General features: G+C 42.6%; 1 protein-coding gene across 1 annotated transcript in view; it reads right to left on the reverse strand.

Annotated features, from left to right (window-relative positions):
• The window catches only part of LOC126092710 (neural-cadherin-like), a 278,129-nt gene extending 256,018 nt beyond the window's left edge, over positions 1-22,111 (reverse strand). The window contains exons 1-2 of the mRNA XM_049908433.1: positions 22,097-22,111; positions 21,866-22,036 (exon numbers count right to left, since the gene is read on the reverse strand). Coding sequence (XP_049764390.1) covers positions 21,866-22,036; positions 22,097-22,111 — 186 coding nt within the window. The remainder of the gene's footprint in view (positions 1-21,865; positions 22,037-22,096) is intronic.
• Positions 22,112-22,974: the final 863 nt, after the last annotated feature.

A 22,974-nucleotide genomic window follows, 5' to 3' on the forward strand; every position in this document is an offset into this window, starting at 1 on the left:
GATGTTACAGAGAGACATATTGTAATAAAAATTTTATAATCGGGCCTAGGACATGCCTTAATGTCCAACATAACAAAGGAGAAAGCAATACATACATACACACAGACACACACACACACACACACACACACACACACACACGCATGAAGGGAATGTGAACGCTGACGCAGCTGGAAACTCTGCTAATGGCCAACTTCCACAGTCTGCCTGCCGTCTGCAGAGAACCACTGCGGTGGATTACGGGGAAGTCCCGTTAATTTTAGATGCTTCTCGTAGCACTCAGCGGAGCGTATGTGGACGGCAGTTCTTTTCCAGTGCACGCGGAAAATTTATTACTATGATCGTTACTCTTGTTCTTCATGCGAAAAAACGCGCGACGAAAGTGCTGACCTGGTTCAATGCTGCTAGTCTCTGTCACATGTAAGGTTCAGGAACAAAATCGACAGATCTTGAATATGGATGACGTCCAGCAACCGTATTTAAGTTTTAATCCAGGACAGAAACAGTCAACCTGTAGCACAAATTTTATTGCACTGATCCGATTTCGTTACCGATTAAGGGTTTCTTCGTCAGAATAAGCCATAGTTACCTGTAGTCTTTTTTATTTCTGTAAGCTCCGCACTATGTATTTCTGTATGAAACTTAACCCATATTTACCCCTCTTTCTATAAAAAAAGCTACGTATTACCAAAACTATGTACCCACAAACTGTTATCCAACTCGCATGCTAACCTTTGACTAAACAGAATCTAATTTGAACTGAACTCTAACTGGTCTGAATACAACATGTATTTATATTAAATTGGCAGCTGAAGTAAAACAATTATCTGGGCCTAATCAAAATTTTCACTTACCTCGCGTCTTAACAATATTGTTGCAGATTTCTCGAAAGCACAACAGCAAGCAGCAAATAGAAGGTGGCTAAGCTAGATTTCCATTTTTTAAATAAAATTTCCAAACAGTATTCATACCGTTGCATACCATGTGGTAATGCATAGTGGGATGGGGAGAGCAACTATTCCAATGAAATGATATTTAAAGACAGCGATTTTAGAATGAAGTATGTGTTCAAAAAGACAGAGTAAAATTTCGCGTGATCTTCACACATAACATTGGTCTGAACAATACTATGCTTAACAAAGTGAACAATGATTTGAAAAGAGTATACAATGTTAATAGAGAATTTATATAAAAATCAAACAGCTTAATCAGTTGATATCTCAATGCATGACTGAGAGGAGTGGGGTGGGCTTCCTCTCAGCTCTTTTAAGTTAACTGGCTGACAATAATCATTCCGCCAAAGTTGCTGCGCAGTCCTGCAGTCTTAACGTTAAACTTCTTCTCTTGAAAAAATAATAAAATTATTCAAAATTCATGTTCTTTTCGCCTTCCAATATATACATCATATTCATCATTGCTGTCCTTTATAATAAATCTTTCTTCATCTAATACATACGATCACATGTCAATAAAGCACTACTGAATACGTCCATCACCTACCACATTTCAACAAAGAAGGAATCAGACTGCGCAGAGACAAAGACTGTTCCACAACAAGACCTAAGATTGTTTAACATAATTTGCTCTCTCTCTGAGGTGCATATCGATCACTTACAAAATTCATAACGATATGCCCACCTTACATTTTTTTTTATTTTTTGAAAATTTTTTGTAGGTAACTTTAACTTATTTTGATGAAGATACCCTTAGTCGGTAGTGAAACCAGGTCAATGCAATACGATTTGTGCAACCAGTTGGCTTTTTTTGTATCCAACATTAAAATAAAATCGACAGAGGTAAAGGTAATTTAGGTAGCACTCCAAGGAAAAAATGAAATGAAAGATCGTGGGGCATTCTTGGCCGGAAGAAAGATCGTGGGGCATTGTTGGCCGGGAGGACGCATCCGAGGAAGTTCAGCCGCCGTGTATAATTCTTATTTCAGGTGACGCCACACTGGGCGACTTGCGCATCACTGATGTATAAGTCAACCTAAAACCCATTTCACGGCCGGGAATCGAACCCGGAACCGCTGCATAGTAGGCAAATATGTTACCACTCAGCTTTTTTTATCTCATCGTTCGTTATTGTCCGTTGCGTTCGTTAGGGGCAGACGTCCCATGACACCCATTGTGATTCACTGTTGACCCGTCCACTCAGCTTAAAAAAGCAGAGGGTAGCTAATCCACTGACCAAACACTCCGAGCTACGCTGGCCGAAGTGGCCGTGCGGTTATAGGCGCTGCAGTCTGGAACCGCGAGACCGCTACGGTCGCAGGTTCGAATCCTGCCTCGGGCATGGATGTGTGTGATGTCCTTAGGTTAGTTAGGTTTAACTAGTTCTAAGTTCTAGGGGACTAATGACCTCAGCAGTTGAGTCCCATAGTGCTCAGAGCCATTTGAACCATTTTTTTTCCTCTGAGCTACGATGCCGGCAGCTAAGCAGGCCGACACTCCAAGAAAGAGTAATAGGACCGCCACTGTTTAGAATATACACAGCCTGACAGAAATGGTGAAGCACCCAGAAGAGGAGGGCGAAACGAAACAAAACTTCACGGGTTAGCAGTATTGAGTCCAAATAGTTGCATAACGCTGTACGCCCTATGTCCTTGATACTTGCACTGAGTCGGTTTGGAAGGGTGTCATAAAAACGCTGTAGCCTCTGCTCAACAAGATGGTCCATGTAGCCGATCTTTAGAGAGTGGTTATACAGAAACGAGTATTATATTAAATTCTGTAATACGAAATGACTTATGAGCCAAAAAACGGTATTAGTATTTCGAAGTAATAGTTAGTTAAAATTTTAAAAAGAGTAGATATTCGAAATAGAGTAACGCAAAGAGTACAAAAAGAAAACCCAAGGAAGACATAACAGAGCTATGTTTTGTTTTGAATGTAATATATAAACCACTGCGCAACATTGTTAGGTCTCTTGAGGGTTTGTTTTCAGCGGTGTCGAGTGTGTTCGCAGTTCTTCCGTGGTAGCCGGAATTTTGGGATTAGAAGCCTAATTAAATTGCTTTCTTAGAACTGGATCAGACGTTGGACTGGTGGAGCATAGATTATTTTGGGATAAATCCAGAGATGGAGTCAATTAGAGGTGATTGGGTGTACGAATATTGATATTCAAGTGAATGGTGTTAAACGAAACGCTACGATTTTATACTTACGATTGTGAAGAGATTTATGGACAATACGGAAACTTTTATGTTGAATTAGGACTTTATTCGCTGTATGCGAATTATTAAAGAGTATTGGGACCAAAAATAGTTTGGACCTTATCACACTACTAACTTTGCCGCTCGTTGTCAAGGTGATTCCGCTAATAAACGAGAAGTGAAAAATAATGCCCGTTAAAAGATTAAACTTGTGCTGAACAGACATTGAAAGGATTCGAACCCATAATTAATATTGTGTCGTGAGAATTGAGAAGCTTAAACATTGTAAGGCCCAGAGACATATTTATAATTTATCGGACATTAATGGGAAAGGACAGTTTCATGGGAAAGCATATCTTTGGTGATAGGTACACGAAGGAATGTAGTACTGACTGACTGTTATCACACCGAAACGATACACACTAGAATCAAGTCTTCTTTCTTTGATCCCCCGGTGCCATCTTTCATTAATTCAAGAACTTAATTGTGTCAATAAAACAGAAATATACGAGATATTCCCATGTTTACTAAAATTCATAATCAGCTAGTGCATAGACAATAATATCTGTGAACGTTAATGGGTTATTGAAGGAAGCTGATAAACATTTTTACAAACAGACTTAATAGAATTCAACGAATGCATACAGACTGCTAAAGTAACTCAATCAAATTACTCAGGGAAACAAATTATTAAAAATAGAATGGAAATCAATTGATATCTTACGCCAGAGTAAACAGAACTGTCTTTGGATCCTTCGTGGTTGAAAGTGTATGAAATACACTACTGGCCATTAAAATTGCTACACCAAGAAGAAATACTGATGATAAACGGGTATTCATTGGACAAATATATCATACTAGAACTGACATGTGATTGCATTTTCAAGCAATTTGGGTGCATAGATCCTGAAAAATCAGTACCCAGAACAACCACCTCTGACCGCAATAACGGCCTTCATACGCCTGGGCATTGAATGAAACAGAGCTTGGATGGCGTGTACAGGTACAGCTGCCCATGCAGCTTCAACACGATACCACAGTTCATCAAGAGTAGTGACTGGTGTATTGTGACGAGCCAGTTGCTCGGCCTCCATTGACCAGAAGTTTTCAGTTGGTGACAGATCTGGAGAATGTGCTGGCCAGGGCAGCAGTCGAACATTTTCTGTATCCAGAATGGCCCGTACAGGACTTGCAACATGCGGTCATGCATTATCCTGCTGAAATGTAGGGTTTCGCAGGGATCGAATGAAGGGTAGAGCCCCGGGTCGTAACACGTCTGAAATGTAACGTCCACTGTTCAGAGTGCCGTCAACGGCGACGAAGCGATATCTGCGCAGTCGCGACAACGGTGGGTGTGCGGGCATACCCACTACTGTTGCAATTGGTCCTCGACATCCTGTGTACTGGCACCGGGAAGAATTGACGTCCGAGCTGGCTCCATACATGTTCTAGGGGGGTAGATCTGGGGATCTTGCTGGCACAGAAGTTCGTTAAGATCACGCAGTCAGTTCGTAGAGACCCGTGCAGTATGAGAACGAGCATTGTCCTGCTGAAAACTGACATCACGATACTGTCGTAAGAGGTGTAACATATGATGACATACGATGTCGGCGACGAACTGTTGTGCCGTCAGAGTTGCTCAGTCACTCCCATCCGTGCTCTTAAAGTCATACCCGACAGATCACCACGGGTAACATGGCTGTACCTGTGCAATGCACTAGAAGATTGGGACATCTCCCAATGCTGCCGCCACATTCGCCGAAGATGGTCATACAGGACAGCGCAGAACCGCTAAACACACCGTGGCGCCATTCATTAGCAGTTCATGCTTCTCTGTCAGGCCAGCACCCCAGACGCGGTATTTTTGTGTTGTGGTGTTAACGGAAGCCTACGAATGGGACGCTAATTCCCTAGCCTGTCTGCTGCTAGTCTCCGACCAGTGGTGCGAGATGATACAGAAAGTTGCAGGGAGTGCATTACGTATTGTCAGACGGCAGTCGTAGATGTGAAGAGGCTACAATAAGGTTGTCTACCATTGTGGTGGTCACAAGCGGTCGACTGGAGCCATGATGTCCTCACGTTTCCAAGCAGTCCAACAGCACGGCTACTGGACGCCACTGTCACATCCAAATGCCCACGAATCTAGATATTGCACGATTTGATCTGTCGGTCAAATGGGGACCCACAATACTTCGAAACTCTGTGAGGTGCTGACAGTACCGCCTCAAACGATTTAGCATTTGAGAAATCCTTCACGGCCGGCCGCGGTGGTCTAGCGGTTCTGGCGCTGCAGTCAGGAACCGCGGGACTGCTACGGTCGCAGGTTCGAATCCTGCCTCGGGCATGGATGTGTGTGATGTCCTTAGGTTAGTTAGGTTTAAGTAGTTCTAAGTTCTAGGGGACTGATGACCACAGATGTTAAGTCCCATAGTGCTCAGAGCCATTTGAAGCCAAATCCTTCACGCAGGAGGATCGTACAAACATACCGCCGTTTGAGTCTCGTACATATTCCCGTATGGAGGACGTAGTGTGGTTTGAAAATAAATAAATCGCCAGGTTCTGATGGGATTCCAATTCGGTTTTACAGAGAGTACTCTACTGCATTGGCTCCTTACTTAGCTTGCATTTATCGCGAATCTCTTGCCCAACGTAAAGTCCCGGGCGACTGGAAAAAAGCGCAGGTGACGCCTGTATATAAGAAGGGTAGAAGGGCGGATCCTCAAAATTACAGACCAATATCCTTAACATCGGTTTGTTGCAGGATTCTCGAAAATATTCTCATTTCGAATATAATGAATTTCCTTGAGACAGAGAAGTTGCTGTCCATGCATCATCACGGCTTTAGAAAGCATCGCTCCTGCGAAACGCAACTCGCCCTTTTCTCACATGATATCTTGTGAACCATGGACGAAGGGTATCAGACGGATGCGATATTCCTTGACTTCCGGAAAGCATTTGACTCGGTGCCCCACTGCAGACTCCTAACTAAGGTACGAGCATATGGGATTGGTTCCCAAATATGTGAGTGGCTCAAAGACTTTTTAAGTAATAGAACCAGTACGTTGTCCTCGATGGTGAGTGTTCATCGGAGGTGAGGGTATCATCTGGAGTGCCCCAGGGAAGTGTGGTAGGTCTGCTGTTGTTTTCTATCTACATAAATGATCTTTTGGATAGGGTGGATAGCAATGTGTGGCTGTTTGCTGATGATGCTGTGGTGTTAGGGAAGGTGTCGTCGTTGAGTGACTGTAGGAGGATACAAGATGACTTGGACAGGATTTGTGATTGGTGTAAAGAATGGCAGCTAACTCTAAATATAGATAAATGGAAATTAATGTAGATGAATAGGAAAAAGAATCCCGTAATGTTTGAATACTTCATTAGTAGAGCAGCGCTTGACACAGTCACGTCGATTAAATATTTGGGCGTAACATTGCAGAGCGATATGAAGTGGGACAAGCATGTAATGGCAGTTGTGGGGAAGGCGGATAGTCGTCTCCGGTTCATTGGTAGAATTTTGGGAAGATGTGGTTCATCTGTAAAGGAGACCGCTTATAAAACACTAATACGACCTATTCTTGAGTACTGCTCGAGCCTTTGGGATCCCTATCAGGTCGGATTGAGGGAGGACATAGAAGCTATTCAGAGGCGGACTGCTAGATTTGTTACTGGTGGGTTTGATCATCACGCGAGTGTTACGGAAATGCTTCAGGAACTCGGGTGGGAGTCTCTAGAGGAAAGGAGGCGTTCGTTTCGTGAATCGCTACTGAGGAAATTTAGAGAACCAGCATTTGAGGCTGACTATAGTACAATTTTACTGGCGACAACTTACATTTCGCGGAAAGACCACAAAGATAAGATAAGAGAGATTAGGGCTCGTACAGAGGCATATAGGCAGTCATTTTGTCTCGTTCTGTTTGGGAGTGGAACAGGGAGAGAAGATGCTAGTTGTCGTACGAGGTACCCTCCGCCACGCACCGTATGGTGGATTGTGGAGTATGTATGTATATGTAGATGTAGAAACGAGTACGCGGCATCTTCGTGTCCTGTACAATGATCACTCAACATTCTTGCGCTGTGCATGACCCTTATATACAGGCCTGGTAGCAGCAGCAAACACGGAGCAACACTGATGCAGTTTACTGGACGTTTTACCTGCCTCACAGAATTGTTACTCTAATTATTCACATACCCACCAATGGTGTGTACGTTTATGGAAAATTTGGAAATTTGTGGTAATGTCTTATGGGACCAAACTGCTAAGGTCAACAGTCCCTGAGCTCACACACTATTTAATCTAACTTAAACTAATTTATTCTAAGGACGACACACACACCCATGTCCAAGGGGGGACTCGAATCTCCATCTCCGATGGGGAGGAGGGGGGGGGGGGGAAGCCGCACGACCGGGACAAGACGGCCGAGACCTCGCGGCTACCCCACGCGGCTGTACGTTTATGAAATTACATTGACATCCAAGCATGTTTAATAAATGATGCAGTGGGAAATGATGCAGTGGGAAATCCAAAGGCTGTGATGTGTCAACCACTGGCGGACACAAATAAGCAGCTCCGGTGTAGGAACAAACCAAAGTTTATTGTATACAGTTTCCACAAAAATATTCTCCACAATGAGAAAATAGAAAGGATATAATACAATATTGCAGTGCCTGTGTTATTCTGAATGCACGCATGTCCAAAGGAACAGGCACAGCGGCGACTATAGCCGTTGTGCAATAACTTAAGTATAATCGCAATTGCGAATATGGACAACTATCAGCTGTAGAATGGAATGACGGCAATGAAAATTTGTGCTGGACCATTTTGGCTGAACAGGTCCATCACAAAGGACAATGGTAATGCTATGTTCCAAGAGGACAGGGACTCTGTTCATAAAGCACGCATCGTCCAGGAGTGTTTTTATGAGTACGAGGATGGAGTGTATTATCTCCACTGGCCAACACAGTCATCAGATCTGAGTATTACTGAGCCTTTGTGGTTTACTTTGGAGAGGAGGTTGCAGGTCACTATCCACCTCCATAATTGCTACCAGAACTTGGCACTATTTTCCAGGAAGAATGACATAAGTTTCCACACATGACCTTTATATTAAAAATGAAGAAATTCCTCCAGCTGTATTTGAGGTGCCGATTTTATTTTGGCAACTAGTTTCAACGTTGTGACAACGTCATCTTCAGGCTCATACACTTGCTGACGTCAACTGCGTGCGGCTGATACTAGAAGTCAGTGGTGAGATACGGACGTGCTCCGTGTGCGAGGTGGTTAAGTAACTCGACACCTTAAATACAGCTGGAGGAATTTCTTCATTTTTTAATATAAATTTATACCAGCTGACGTCCCACTGTTCTCTATTTCAACTATGGATGTACGAAGATCATACAGGACCTGACTGTATTAACATCTTCAACTTTTGTAGTCCTGTCTTCCTCAATTGCATGTAATATTACGGTATATTGATAATTTTTACTTTATGGACCTTGCAACTACAACTGAATGAAACACAATTTTCGTGCCATACGCGTTTCGCCTTCATTAATAAACGCGTGTGGTACAAAAATTGTGTTTCATTCATTTGTAGTCAGACGGTCCATAAAGTAAAAATTATCTATATACCGTAATACAGGACCTGTATTTATCCATTCCGAGACGAATGGAAGCTGTATCGAATGCCGACGGGTTTCCTATGCCATATTAGCATGCTAAAGTGTGAAAATGACCGAACTATCAGATTAATAAGTCACAGCTGCAAAATACTAACGCGAATTCTTTACAGACGAATGGAAAAACTGGTAGAAGCCGACCTCGGGGAAGATCAGTTTGGATTCCGTAGAAATGTTGGAACACGTGAGGCAATACTGACCCTACGACTTATCTTAGAAGAAAGATTAAGGGAAGGCAAACCTACGTTTCTAGCATTTGTAGACTTAGAGAAAGCTTTTGACAATGTTGACTGCAATACTCTCTTTCAAATTATGAAGGTGGCAGGGGTAAAATACCGGGAGCGAAAGGTTATTTACAATTTGTACAGAAAGCAGATGGCAGTTATAAGAGTCGAGGGACATGAAAGGGAAGCAGTGGTTGGGAAGGGAGTGAGACAGGGTTGTAGCCTCTCCCCGATGTTATTCAATCTGTATATTGAGCAAGCAGTAAAGGAAACAAAAGAAAAATTTGAAGTAGGTATTAAAATCCATGGAGAAGAAATAAAAACTTTGAGGTTCGCCGATGACATTGTAATTCTGTCAGAGACAGCAAAGGACTTGGAAGAGCAGTTGAACGGAATGGAAAGTGTCTTGAAAGGAGGGTATAAGATGAACATCAACAAAAGCAAAACGAGGATAATGGAATGTAGTCGAATTAAGTCGGGTGATGCTGAGGGAATTAGATTAGGAAATGAGATACTTAAAGTAGTAAAGGAGTTTTGCTATTTGGGGAGCAAAATAACTGATGATGGTCGAAGTAGAGAGGAAATAAAATGTAGACTGGCAATGGCAAGGAAGGCGTTTCTGAAGAAGAGAAATTTGTTAACATCGAGTATAGATTTAAGTGTTCGGAAGTCGTTTCTGAAAGTATTTGTATGGAGTGTAGCCATGTATGGAAGTGAAAGATGGACGATAAATAGTTTAGACAAGAAGGGGATAGAAGCTTTCGAAATGTGATGCTACAGAGGAATGCTGAAGATTAGATGGGTAGATCACATAACTAATGAGGAGGTATTGAATAGAATTGGGGAGAAGTTTGTGGCACAACTTGACTAGATGAAGGGATCGGTTTGTAGGAGATGTTCTGAGGCATCAAGGGATCACCAATTTAGTACTGGAGGGCAGTGTGGAGGGTAAAAATCGTAGAGGGAGACCAAGAGATGAATACACTAAGCAGATTCAGAAGAATGTAGGCTGCAGTACCTTACTGGGAGATGAAGAAGCTTGCACAGGATAGAGTAGCATGGAGAGCTGCATCAAACCAGTCTCAGGACTGAAGACGACAACAACAACAAAGTGTTTTTACCGTTTACATATTTTTGGCCATTCTCTGTATTCCCAATTGGATACCTTAGTACCATGCTACCAGCCTGCTTGGTCCTTCCTAATAAGCCCTTGGCTGTAGAATGGCACAGACCTACTATACCTAGAGTATCTCTCTTTCTTCGTATGGTGTCCTCTGTTTCCATCATATTGCAAATTTATTTATTTTAACTTTGTGGCCGAATGCGCTTCCGTCACCACAGTCGTGGAAGGCAAGTCATGTGCACCATCTGCCAGGGAATCGAGTAAACCTTGTTATGTGATCGTATTTTAGCTGTTTTTGTTCTTCCTAAAGTGGAGATTGGGGACGAACCCAGAATTTGCCTAAACGGTCCTGGAAGACTGCCCAAACCATACTGAGACCATCTTGCTTAGCAGACGAACAGTCACTAATTCACAGCACGAATTAGATCCGGATCTGACGGGGCTTACCGACTTCCATTCTTCCTGTTCGTGATTCGTGAACGGAGCAGCTAATGGGCGGGAAACATTGATGGTACCAGAAGTACATAGCTTACGAAATATACAGGGTGACCTTTTTTAACCTGACACTACTAAATATCTCGAAAGCGATGCATCTACAAAAAAAGTGTTCTAGGTGAAAAGTTAATATTTTGTACTACAGCTGGCCACCTCCTAACCACCCCTCCTGCGTGGGAGGGGTCAACTTTTTATTTTCAAATGGGAATCCCATTTTTACTGCATATTCATACTCTACGCCAAAAAATACGTACTGTTTACACAAAAGCATTGTTTCATATAGACGGTGGATGGCCCTGTAATCGACAAATAAAATTTTTTTTTCTGTTAAGAACCAATGCATTTGAATATAATTTCATTGACGGTGTAAATGTAAATATTTTTGTTCTAACGGCTGATGCTTATGTTCGAAATTTATTTTAGTGCTGAAAATTTGATTGTACAGTATAGAATGGTCAACCGTTTCAACGTCCGGTTAAGAGCTGCGTTTAGTGGGAACCAGCAACAACGTCGAGGATATAATAGTTTCCTGTTCCCATCAGGATGTTTGATTCCGGTGAGTTCCCTTGCCTGTCACCACTGGGGTGCTTGATTTCGGTGAGTATCCATGGTAGGTGCGCCTGTTACTGGACATTGCAACAGTTGTGGTTTGCATTCCGCCTGTGGTCGCATAACGATTAGCGCAGGAGGTACGGCGGTTGGATAGGAGCACACAGCGAAACCAATCAGGTTTCGACGGCGGCCTCCGAAATCAAGCATTCCGATAGTTGGTGAAATGACCACTATCAAGCCCCCAGGAAACAGAAAACTACATTACCATACAAATAGCTTATTGCCAGAAATGTCAGTGTTTAGCCATGTTATTGGTACTGCAATCACATTTCCAACACTCAAGTAACATCGTAAATGAATCGTAGAAGCAGATGCGTCGGTTCCTAACTGCAAAAACGGGCACACTTGATATTTGTCAATTACAGCGCCATCTACCATGGTGGGAAACAATAGTTTGAGTAAACCGTACGTATGTCTTGGCGTGGAACCTGAATATGCAATAAAATGAGAGTCCCCATGTGAAAACACAAACTTGAGCCCCGCACCCTCCGTGCAGGACGGGTGCTTAGGAGGTGGCTAGTTATAGCACAGACAGATGTCCCCTTTACTAATATTAACTTTTCACCTAAAACATTTTTATCATCCTATGCGTCGTTTACGAGGTATTTAGTTGTCTCAAGTTAAAGCAAAGACACTAAATGTCAATGATTCCACACCCCGTCCCGCAAGCTAGACCTACGAAGTTGCGTGCATATCTCGTGGACTGTACACATCCTACATCGAGCAAAACATGGAATTCTGCGATTTCTTTGATCCACTCTCAAAGATGTCGCCACAGACCAGTTTCTGCTGATTTATCGCTACCATTGCATGAATAGAGCGTCTATCCACAAAGTGAAGTCTGGCCATTGTGTTTCTATGGTATTCGCAGTGGCGCGGGACTCGGATTTAAAGGATTGGACGCGAGTGCTGAAGGTTCATTCCGTCTACTCACTCGGAAGATGGTCGAAAGGTATACTGGTGAAATATCAGTTCACGAAGTGGAGTTTCAGCGGCTGCACGCTCGAAATGTAATGGATTAGGTTTGGCGGGTAACATACTGGTTTTTCCTCCCCAGTGTATGCAGAAAGTAATCGAGCAAGTAAGTCATTCTAACTATCTGGGCTTCAACATTTCTTTTGATTGTAATAAAGATATAAAGAATAAGAAACAAAATTTTAGGGTGGTAGTGGAACAATAAAACGAACATTACAGAAAAGACAACAAAAGAACGCAACCTAAATTCTATAAAACACTAATTGTTCCATTGTTATTTTATCGATATGAGGCTTGGATAGCGAACAAGGAAGACATAAATTGAATATTGACATCGGAAATGAAATTCCTCAAATCTGTTGAAGGAGGTAGCCTAGCAGAAACATTAAGAAGCGAAGTTATTAGAAGTGAAGCTTAAAATGTTTGCAATAACATATCGACACGTATACCTTTCAGACTTTTTTTATGGAGGGAGGAATACTTTTCAACGGTCTAACGTTCTTACACAATTGTTTAATGCTTTTAGAAGCAATATTTACACAACTATATGTATCACTTTTCGATAATGATGTATACACGTGACTATTGTAATAATTAATGTCGAAATATTCACTGCTGTAATAAACTTAACATTCAGTGATTATCATGCAAAACAACAATAATAACATTCAGTTATATATTGGCCTATAGCAAACCAACCGTTTCCGAGCACTGTGACGGTCACAAACTGCTGCACACTGCTACGTCTACTTGTTGGTATTTTTAGAGTGATGCACAACAGGTTGAAGAAATGGTTCAAATGGCTCTAAGCAATATGGGACTTAACATCTGAGGTCATCAGTACCCTAGAACTTAGAACTACTTGAACCTAACTAACCTAAGGACATCACACACATCCATGCCCGAGGCAGGATTCGAACCTGCGACCGTAGCAGTCGCACGGTTCCGGACTGAGCGCCTTAACCGCGAGACCACCGCGGCCGGCGAGGTTGAAGAACTTACGCTTGATGAATAGATTGAAATAAATAAAAAGCACCAGTTTGCTTTTGTTCCATGTTGTTGTTGTTATTGTGGTCTTCAGTCCTGAGACTGGTTTGATGCAGCTCTCCATGCTACTCTATCCTGTGCAAGCTTCATCATCTCCCAGTACCTACCGCAACCTACATCCATCTGAATCTGCTTAGTGTATTCATCTCTTGGTCTCCCCCTACGATTTTTACCCTCCACGCTGCCCTCCAATACTAAATTTGTGATCCCTTGATGCCTCAGAACATGTCCTACCAACCGATCCCTTCTTCTGGTCAAGTTGTGCCACAAACTTCTCTTCTCCCCAATCATATTCAATACTTCCTCATTAGTTACGTGATCTACCCATCTAATCTTCAGCATTCTTCTGTAGCACCACATTTCGAAAGCTTCTATTCTCTTTTTGTCTAAACTATTTACCGTCCATGTTTCACTTCCATACATGGCTACACTCCATACAAATACTTTCAGAAACGACTTCCTGACACTTAAATCTATACTCGATGTTAACAAATTTCTCTTCTTCAGAAACACTTTCCTTGCCATTGCCAGTCTACATTTTATATCCTCTCTACTTCGACCATCATCAGTTATTTTGCTCCGCAAATAGCAAAACTCCTTTACTACTTTAAGTGTCTCATTTCCTAAACTAATTCCCTCAGCATCACCCGACTTAATTCGACTACATTCCATTATCCTTGTTTTGCTTTTGTTGATGTTCATCTTATATCCTCCTTTCAAGACACTGTCCATTCCATTCAACTGTTCTTCCAAGTCCTTTGCTGTCTCTGACAGAATTACAATGTCATCGGCGAACCTCAAAGTTTTTATTTCTTCTCCATGGATTTTAATACCTACTCCGAATTTTTCTTTTGTTTCCTTTACTGCTTGCTCAATATACAGATTGAATAACATCGGGGAGAGGCTACAGCCCTGTCTTACTCCCTTCCCAACCACTGCTTCCCTTTCATGTCCCTCGACTCTTACAACTGCCATCTGGTTTCTGTACAAATTGTAAATAGCCTTTCGCTCCCTGTGTTTTACCCCTGCCACCTTTAGAATTTGAAAGAGTGTATTCCAGTCAACATTGTCAAAAGCTTTCTCTAAGTCTACAAATGCTAGAAACGTAGATTTGTCTTTCCTTAATCTTTCTTCTAAGATAAGTCGTAAGGTCAGTATTGGCTCCCGTGTTCCAGTATTTCTACGGAATCCAAACTGATCTTCCCCGAGGTCGACTTCTACTAGTTTTTCCATTCGTCTGTAAAGAATTCGTGTTAGTATTTTGCAACTGTGGCTTATTAAACTGATTGTTCGGTAATTTTCACATCTGTCAACACCTGCTATCTTTGGGATTGGAATTATTATATTCTTCTTGAAGTCTGATGGTATTTCGCCTGTTTCATACATCTTGCTCACCAGATGGTAGAGTTTTGTCAGCACTGGCTCTCCCAAGGCCGTCAGTAGTTCCAATGGAATGTTGTCTACTCCGGGGGCCTTGTTTCGACTTAGGTCTTTCAGTGCTCTGTCAAACTCTTCACGCAGTATCGTATCTCCCATTTCATCTTCATCTACATCCTCTTCTATTTCCATAATATTGTCCTCAAGTACGTCACCCTTGTATAGACCCTCTATATACTCCTTCCACGTTTCTGCTTTCCCTTCTTTGCTTAGAACTGGGTTCCCATCTGAGCTCTTGATGTTCATACAAGTGGTTCTCTTATCTCCAAAAGTCTCTTTAATTTTCCTGTAGGCAGTATCTATCTTACCCCTAGTGAGATAAGCCTCTACATCCTTACATTTGTCCTCTAGCCATGCCTGCTTAGCCATTTTGCACTTCCTGTCGATCTCATTTTTGAGACGTTTGTATTCCTTTTTGCCTGCTTCATTTACTGCATTTTTATATTTTCTCCTTTCATCAATTAAATTCAATATTTCTTCTGTTGCCCAAGAATTTCTACTAGCCCTCGTCTTTTTACCTACTTGGTCCTCTGCTGCCGTCACTACTTCATCCCTCAAAGCTACCCATTCTTCTTCTACTGTATTTCTTTCCCCCATTCCTGTCAATTGTTCCCTTATGCTCTCCCTGAAACTCTGTACAACCTCTGGTTCTTTCAGTTTATCCAGGTCCCATCTCCTTAAATTCCCACCTTTTTGCGGTTTCTTCAGTTTTAATCTACAGGTCATAACCAATAGATTGTGGTCAGAGTCCACATCTGCCCCTGGAAATGTCTTACAATTTAGAACCTGGTTCCTAAATCTCTGTCTTACCATTATATAATCTATCTGATACCTTTTAGTATCTCCAGGATTCTTCCATGTATACAACCTTCTATCATGATTCTTAAACCAAGTGTTAGCTATGATTAAGTTGTGCTCTGTGCAAAATTCTACCAGGCGGCTTCCTCTTTCATTTCTTAGCCCCAATCCATATTCACCTACTATGTTTCCTTCTCTCCCTTTTCCTACACTCGAATTCCAGTCACCCATGACTATTAAATTTTCGTCTCCCTTCACTACCTGAATAATTTCTTTTATTTCATCATACATTTCTTCAATTTCTTCGTCACCTGCAGAGCTAGTTGGCATATAAACTTGTACTACTGTAGTAGGTGTGGGCTTCGTATCTATCTTGGCCACAATAATGCGTTCACTATGCTGTTTGTAGTAGCTTACCCGCATTCCTATTTTCCTATTCATTATTAAACCTACTCCTGCATTACCCCTATTTGACTTTGTGTTTATAACCCTGTAGTCACCTGACCAGAAGTCTTGTTCCTCCTGCCACCGAACTTCACTAATTCCCACTATATCTAACTTTAACCTATCCATTTCCCTTTTTAAATTTTCTAACCTACCTGCCCGATTAAGGGATCTGACATTCCACGCTCCGATCCGTAGAATGCCAGTTTTCTTTCTCCTGATAACGACGTCATCTTGAGTAGTCCCCACCCGGAGATCCGAATGGGGGACTATTTTAACTCCGGAATATTTTACCCAAGAGGACGCCATCATCATTTAATCATACAGTAAAGCTGCATGCCCTCGGGAAAAATTACGGCCGTAGTTTCCCCTTGCTTTCAGCCGTTCGCAGTACCAGCACAGCAAGGCCGTTTTGGTTATTGTTACAAGGCCAGATCAGTCAATCAACCAGACTGTTGCCCTTGCACTACTGAAAAGGCTGCTGCCCCTCTTCAGGAACCACACGTTTGTCTGGCCTCTCAGCAGATACCCCTCCGTTGTGGTTGTACCTACGGTAGAGCTATCTGTATCGCTGAGGCACGCAAGCCTCCCCACCAACGGCAAGGTCCATGGTTCATGGGGGGGGGGGGGGGTGTTCCATACTATTAATTTTATTGTGTTAAGCCGTTTTCGGCTTACAAGGCCATCTTCAGTTATTTACTGAGTATTGTCACCAAAGAAGTTACAATGTTTGCAAACAACATTGGAAGAGAAGTAACACGTCTAGACTGAAGCAGTAACATCTTTGACAGTGTGGTGGTAATGCAATGAAAAAGTAAAAAAATGAACGGTACATAGATAAAAATGGGGTAGACAGTAAATGTCTGAAGATGCCCTTGTAAGCCGAAAACCGGTTAACACAATAAAAGTAATATTGTGGAACGAAAGCAATGTTATTCTACCAAGAACCGACGGAAGATTCTGTTAACATGAAAAGATTGAACATTTATAAACGTGTAAAGAAGGCTTCCATTGATCAAAAATATTTATGTTTGACCTAAAACATAGTAAAAAATAATGTTGTTGTTGTTGTTGTTGTTGTCTTCAGTCTTGAGACTGGTTTGATGCAGCTCTCCATGCTACTCTATCCTGTGCAAGCTTCTTCATCTCCCAGTACTTACTGCAACCTACATCCTTCTGAATCTGTTTAGTGTATTCATCTCTTGGTCTCCCTCTACGATTTTTACCCTCCACGCTGCCCTCCAACGCTAAATATGTGATCCCTTGATGCCTCAGAACATGTCCTACCGACCAGTCCCTTCTTCTTGTCAGTTTGTGCCACAAACTCCTCTTCTCCCCAATTCTATTCGATACCTCCTCATTAGTTATGTGATCTACCCACCTAATCTTCAGCATTCTTCTGTAGCACCACATTTCGAAAGCTTCTATTCTCTTCTTGTCCAAACTATTTATCGTCCATGTTTCACTTCCATACATGGCTACACTCCATACAAATACTTTAAGAAACGACTTCCTGACACTTAAATCTGTACTCGATGTTAACAAATTTCTCTTCTTCAGAAACGCTTTCCTTGCCATTGCCAGTCTACATTTTATATCCTCTCTACTTCGACCATCATCAGTTATTTTGCTCCGCAAATAGCAAAACTCCCTTACTACTTTAAGTGTCTCATTTTCTAATCTAATTCCCTCAGCATCACCCGACTTAATTCGACTACATTAATAATGTACTCAATGGTAATCTGGGGGTCTGAAAGGGACGTAAGCGTAAACATAGAATGAACATACAAATCCTCAGAGGTTGCCCAGGGATACCTTCTGAGTATTTTGGTGTACGGGCCAGAGGTGTCTTGTTTCTCCACTAGGCAGTGCCACAAGTTCCTCCAAAAAAGCGTAACACAACACACACACAAATGTCATACTAACTAATGTAAATCCACCCGATGATGGAGGTTTAAACCTTTGAAACGCGTCGTGGACATAAATAAAATGGTGACTGGGAACAGTAAACTTGTTGTTTCATTTAAAGGACGAGCGGTCTCCGGCAGCTCGTTAGCGTTACAGCTTTTCGTTTTGGTTTCTTGCTCCAGTTAGCTTTTTACCTGTATTGCACTGAAAATAGTGCACAATGGTGCAAATATCGACGATTTGAGCTGTTAAGTCTTGTTTCCATTTGCTCACGGTACTTTCTGCTGTCAACAGTAATGCCTCTTTAACTCTTGCCCTCAGTGCTGATCTATTCTGTCTAGGGTTTCGTTTTCCGGGAGTGTTAGTTGTGCATTAACAGTGATACACAGCAGCACTACTCACAGGTTTGCTGTTTAAGAGTTGGCCGATTTGCATCTCGAGTATGGGTTTGTAACGCCGGAAATGCATATCCTCCTATTTCCATCTATTGTACTATAAATTTGTTTTCCTTCTTTTTGTTACCTGAATATATAACATTTCTGTGTCTTCGTATATTGTAATTCTTTTACTATTTGTATATATATATATTTATGCATTTATGTCGATGTATAATTGGTTTGTTTCGTAAATATTATTTGTATTTTTACGCTGGGTCTTGCCTAGGGAAAACTGCTATCGAACGATTACATCGATAGGTCGTGTGAAGAATCAAAGTGTGTAGGATCTTTGGTAGTGTTAACTCTGCCGCGTGGAGCGCGGGAAGAGAGAGTCTGGCTGGAGTAGCGAGTGGAGCAGGTGTGCTGTGTGAAGCTCCCGCGAGTTGCCGCGCTTTCGGGGTTTGGCAGCGTGTAATTGCGCTCGACTTGCGATGATAGTTTCTGACACGGTGTCGCGGACGGGAAGCATTTGCTGGCGCACGTCAAGAGCCCGTTTCGCCTGGTGACCGTGTCGAGAGGAAGGCTCGCCAACATCCAGCTTCTGCAACAGCGACGGCCGACAATGAGTGACTGTCGCCACCTCCTCGATAGACGGCTTCAAACCTTCAATCAACCAACAAGGAAGACTGGGAGCACGTAACGTTTTAGAACTGTATGGCAGACCTCAGCTTTTCAAACTGTACCATTTTCGTAACTATAATTACAGCAACTTAGCATGAACATTTGTTGCTCATTGTCCCAATTGCATTACCAAGCAGGGTCCCTTCCTTTTCCGGAATGAACCCGAGTGTCGTTGAAATTCAAACGCCAGCATTAAAATAATAATATAGCATTTCACTGCTTTAATTTCAAAGTTCAGTTAAAGTTTTCATAGCTGGCTACAATATTTAGATTACACAAGCACAAATTAAGAGTGCGAGTTTTGTTACCGTATTTTAGCTTACCTGTGACTGCAGCGCAGCTTGGTACGTACTAAATTTTACTATTGTTCAGAATCATTTAATTCAAGTTCAAAGTTAAATCTCTTATTTCTGAATTGTGTAGATTCAAGTAGCTTTTGAAATGATTGTTGAGGTAGTCCAAGACTAACCGTGTTTTACTGAATTTCGATGTGCTTCAGAAAGAAAGCTCACTATTAACTTCAGTCACTAAATTAACTTTCGATTTTCCTGTTTTATTAATTCTTTTGCTAAATTAAGTGAGAGTGTAGCGAAATTTATTACTTCTGACAAACTTTCAGTTTTCACACTACATGTGTCAACCTTCAGTTGCCACACTTCTAGTGCTAATTATATGTGTAATAACCTTTCTTTTTCAGTTACTATAGTAATTGTCCTTAGGACTGGCGACCGTAATTTCCCCCAAATCTCAAATATCTAATTAACGCTAGTTAATTGTTAACGTAACGGCCGCACATTTACTTTCTTTATTAACTTTACCCCTTTTCAAAATTAATTTCCACCAGTTTCATTTGCATTTTTCCTTTCATTTAGATGTAACCCTTTCCTCCCCCTTTACTGACAGATTTGACTTCGGTTACGATTGCTTTTCCCAAATTTCCATTAGGTTTAATTTTTCACTGTCATTAAGGTCGATAAGTGAGGGGGAGGTTACAGGTTGACTGAATGCAATGGAAGAGCGGCACAAAGACGCTGCGCCGAATTGTCACCCCATCGATGGCGACCACATCACAGTACAGTGTTACATCTGAGGCTTGTTGCTTTACTCTGTGTTATGTGTTGTACGTTTTGGTTATTGCGTATTACAGGCTTCTTCACTACTGTGAAGGTATTTTCACTGAAACAAGTGTGACTGCGGTAACAAATCGAATGAATCGTAGTTACATTATTACTCTATATCAAGCCGCTGGAGTCCGTCGGTACCTTGTACCTAATTACTCAGACGTTGTCCTTGAACAACCTCTGAATGTCGGTGGATTTCTGGTTCACCCTGTATAAATATAATATAACAATATGGTTATCCTAAAAAAATATTGGCAGTGTATACCCAAAAGTGTGAGACGTGGAGTGGCGCAGAAAAAGCTCCAGCCGGAACAGGTTCCTCGAACCTAATACGTGAATGTAGATGATGGTGATGATGATGATAACGCATGCCAGGATTCAGTTCCTGAGACATAGTTGGTAGTCCATGCCAAAAGATTTCTTCAACCAACTTATAAAGAGCGTGCCTCGTTGTCGCTCTTCGACACCACTATATATAAATGTCTTATATATAGGAGAAGAGAAGAATTGCGAATCATTCCAGCGACTATACGGATAGAAAACGGGTAAATTCAGTGATATAAACGACTCTGACAAAGGGCCGATTATTACGGCCAGGCACATTGGAGCGGGCATCTCGGAAATGGGGGAAGCTAGTAGGACGTTCACATGACATGTAGTCAGCATCTATGGAAAGCGGTTGCAGGACGGTAAAACCATGAGTACGTAGCAGGGTATTGGACGTACACGCCTCATCACGAAGTGTGGAGGTTAGAAGCTTGCATGTCTGACGACAGAACACAGTTTTGGTGCAGAGCAAGTGTTCCAGACCGCAATGTTACCATATTGACCCAATAATGTCACCAGTTATGACTGCATTAAACATGAGATCATCGAGATTAGACCGTCGACAGACGGAAACATGTGGTTTGGTAGGAAGAATCACGTTTCTTGTTAGACCATTTCGATAGCTGGTTCCGGATACACCGTCATCAGGAGAACAGCTGCTGGAAACATGCACTTCACCATGAACGCGTGGGTGTCCAGAGCTACCCTTGGGACCTGTGATAGTAATCGAAGACATCAAAACAGCAGTGGACAACGGGAACATCATTGCAGATCACTTGCAACCCTTCATGCCAATGTCTTCCCCGACGGATATAGCATTATACAGCACAACAAATGTCCTTGTAACTGGGCCAGAATTCTGCAGCATGATAGTGACTTCACATTGGTACCTTGGCCACCAATTTCACCTATCCGCAGCTCGTGGCCGTGCGGTAGCGTTCTCGCTTCCCGCGCCCGGGTTCCCGGGTTCGATTCCCGGCGGGGTCAGGGATTTTCTCTGCCTCGTGATGACTGGGTGTTGTGTGATGTCCTTAGGTTAGTTAGGTTTAAGTAGTTCTAAGTTCTAGGGGACTGATTACCAGAGCTGTTAAGTCCCATAGTGCTCAGAGCCATTTGAACCATTTGAACCAATTTCACCTGATCTGTACCCGACGAAGCACATCTGGGTTTCTATCTGGCACCAGCTCCGCGTTCACAACCCATCAGGGCGTGGAACTGCGGGATCTGTGCGTAGGTATCTGCTGCCATGTACACCCAGAAACCTACGAAGGAATTTGTCGCATCTATGCTACTTACATTGGTTCGTGTATTTCCTTCCAAATCAGAACCAAAACCCAATTAAACAAGTGGTCATAATGTTTCGGCTCATCAGTGGATATGTACATCATTCATCTTTGGAGTGGTAGTACTTGCCCAATTTTGAGGGGATGTATCTACTGACAGTGGGTGGTCTTAGCAATACTCACGGTGAGGATCCTCCTCGGTAAGTGGTGGTCGTCCTCCTCGGTGACGGTGGCGCGGTACACGGGCTGCTCGAACACAGGGGGCAGGTCGTTGGCGTCCTTGACTCTCACCAGCAGCGTCGCCTGCCCCACGGCGCGGCCTTCCTCAGACACCGCCACCAACAGCAGTTCGTACTGCAACACACAGCGTGCCAGTGTTCAGAGACACTCTGACCCAAAGATGAGTCAGAGGACAGCATGTAAAAGCATATTTTGAGATTACGGCGTCCGCTTACCTTGTTTCAAGCACTTACTTATGCGGCGTTAGACAGTGAAGACTTCGAGGGTGAGTCCAAAGAAAACCTTAAATATTTTTTAAAATATTATTTATTGCGCAGAAGCGGTACAAGGCTCCCCCTAGCTCAATGCAAGTCCTCCAGTGCTTACAAAGTGCATAAATACCTTTAGAAAAAAATTCTTTTGGTAGTCCGCGCAACCACTCATGCACCGCGTGGCGTACCTCTTCATCAGAACGGAACTTCTCTCCTCCCATTGCGTCTTTGAGTGGTCCCAACATATGGAAATCACTTGGGACAAGGTATGATGAGTGTGGTGGATGAGGCAGACATTCAAAATGCAGGTCTGTGATTGTTGCAACTGTTGTACAGGCAGTGCGGGGCCTTGCATTGTCATGTTGCAAAGGACACCTGCTGACAGCAATCCACGTCGCTTTGATTTGATTGCAGGCCGCACATGATTTTTTAGGAGATCTGTGAATGATGCACTGGTGACAGTGATCCCTCTAGGCATGTAATGCTCCAAAATGACGCCTTTTTCGTCCCAAAAGATTGTCAGCATAAACTTCCCTGTTGATGTTTCTGTTCGAAACTTCGTTGGTTTAGGTGATGAGGAATGGCGCCATTCCTTGCTCGCTCTCTTCGTTTCCGGTTGGTGGAAGTGAAACTAGGTTTCGTCCCCAGTAGCGATTCTTGCAAGGAACCCATCACCTTCTCGTTCAAAGAGCCGAAGAAGTTCTTCACAAGCATCAGCACGTCGTTCTCTCATTTCAGAAGTCAGCTGCCGTGGCACCCATCTTGCAGACACTTTGTGAAACTGGAGCACATCGTGCACAA

Source organism: Schistocerca cancellata, chromosome 7, assembly GCF_023864275.1.
Source record: "Schistocerca cancellata isolate TAMUIC-IGC-003103 chromosome 7, iqSchCanc2.1, whole genome shotgun sequence".
Taxonomy (NCBI): Eukaryota; Metazoa; Arthropoda; class Insecta; order Orthoptera; family Acrididae; genus Schistocerca; species Schistocerca cancellata.